Here is an 800-nt window from a genome sequence, read left to right on the forward strand (position 1 = left end):
TTACTGGAAAGGGACAGCTCCTTCAGTGAGTGTTTCAGGTTTGAATAGACAAACAAGAGCATTAAAAGACTCTTCTCCTCCTGCACTATCATCTAATCGACGAAGTGTCATGCCACCCCTAACTCCTGCTTCCGCCGCTGCTGCTGCTGTTGCAGGTGCTGGTGGTACTCCTCCTACTCCTGCTGTTACTGCTGATGCTGTTACTGGTGGTGGACTCTCCTCGACATTTGCTTTCTTCAACTCTTTGCCCTCTTTGGTTTTGCCATCACCACCTTGGACACCACCATCACCACCAGCACCAGCACCACCAGCAACAGTATCAGAAGGAGCGCCCTCATCATCTCCGTCTTCGTTTTCCTCGGGAACCTTAGGTGGAGTGGGAGTGGTGGTAGGTGGTTGCCCGTTTTCGGTGTCGGTGTTGCTGCCACCACTGTCACTGGCTCCTCCTGTTGAACTTTTGGGTGGGCATTGTATGACAGTGCATGCAACTGCTACTCCGTCTTTAGGTGTATAAAGACTCATTAACGATACAACATCCAGACTTTTGTATATATCCTGCCCGGGTGTATAGGCAGGTGGTAAAGAATCTCCTATTGTCTTTAATGCTCCCTTCCATTGCTTTGTTGCTGCTGCACAATCACCTTGTGCGGAGCTTTGCCTTGCTGCTGCTATAGACAAACCAGCAGAAGTTTTTGTTAGCCATACACCAGGATCTGTACCCTGCAACAATGAAAACAGAATAAGAGGTGTATTCAAAATGGCGAACAGGAGGGAGGATGACTAACGGCAACAGCAGCTGC

General features: G+C 49.2%; 1 protein-coding gene across 1 annotated transcript; it reads right to left on the bottom strand.

Annotated features, from left to right (window-relative positions):
- EMWEY_00058440 (SAG family member) lies at nucleotides 1-522 on the bottom strand (the record flags this gene model as incomplete). The annotated part of the gene is made up of 1 exon (XM_013480844.1): nucleotides 1-522. One exon carries the CDS (start codon nucleotides 520-522, stop codon nucleotides 1-3), a length of 522 nt encoding a protein of 173 aa, XP_013336298.1.
- Nucleotides 523-800: the final 278 nt, after the last annotated feature.

This window comes from Eimeria maxima, genomic scaffold (assembly GCF_000499605.1).
Source record: "Eimeria maxima Weybridge genomic scaffold, Emw_scaff2405, whole genome shotgun sequence".
Classification (NCBI taxonomy): domain Eukaryota; phylum Apicomplexa; class Conoidasida; order Eucoccidiorida; family Eimeriidae; genus Eimeria; species Eimeria maxima.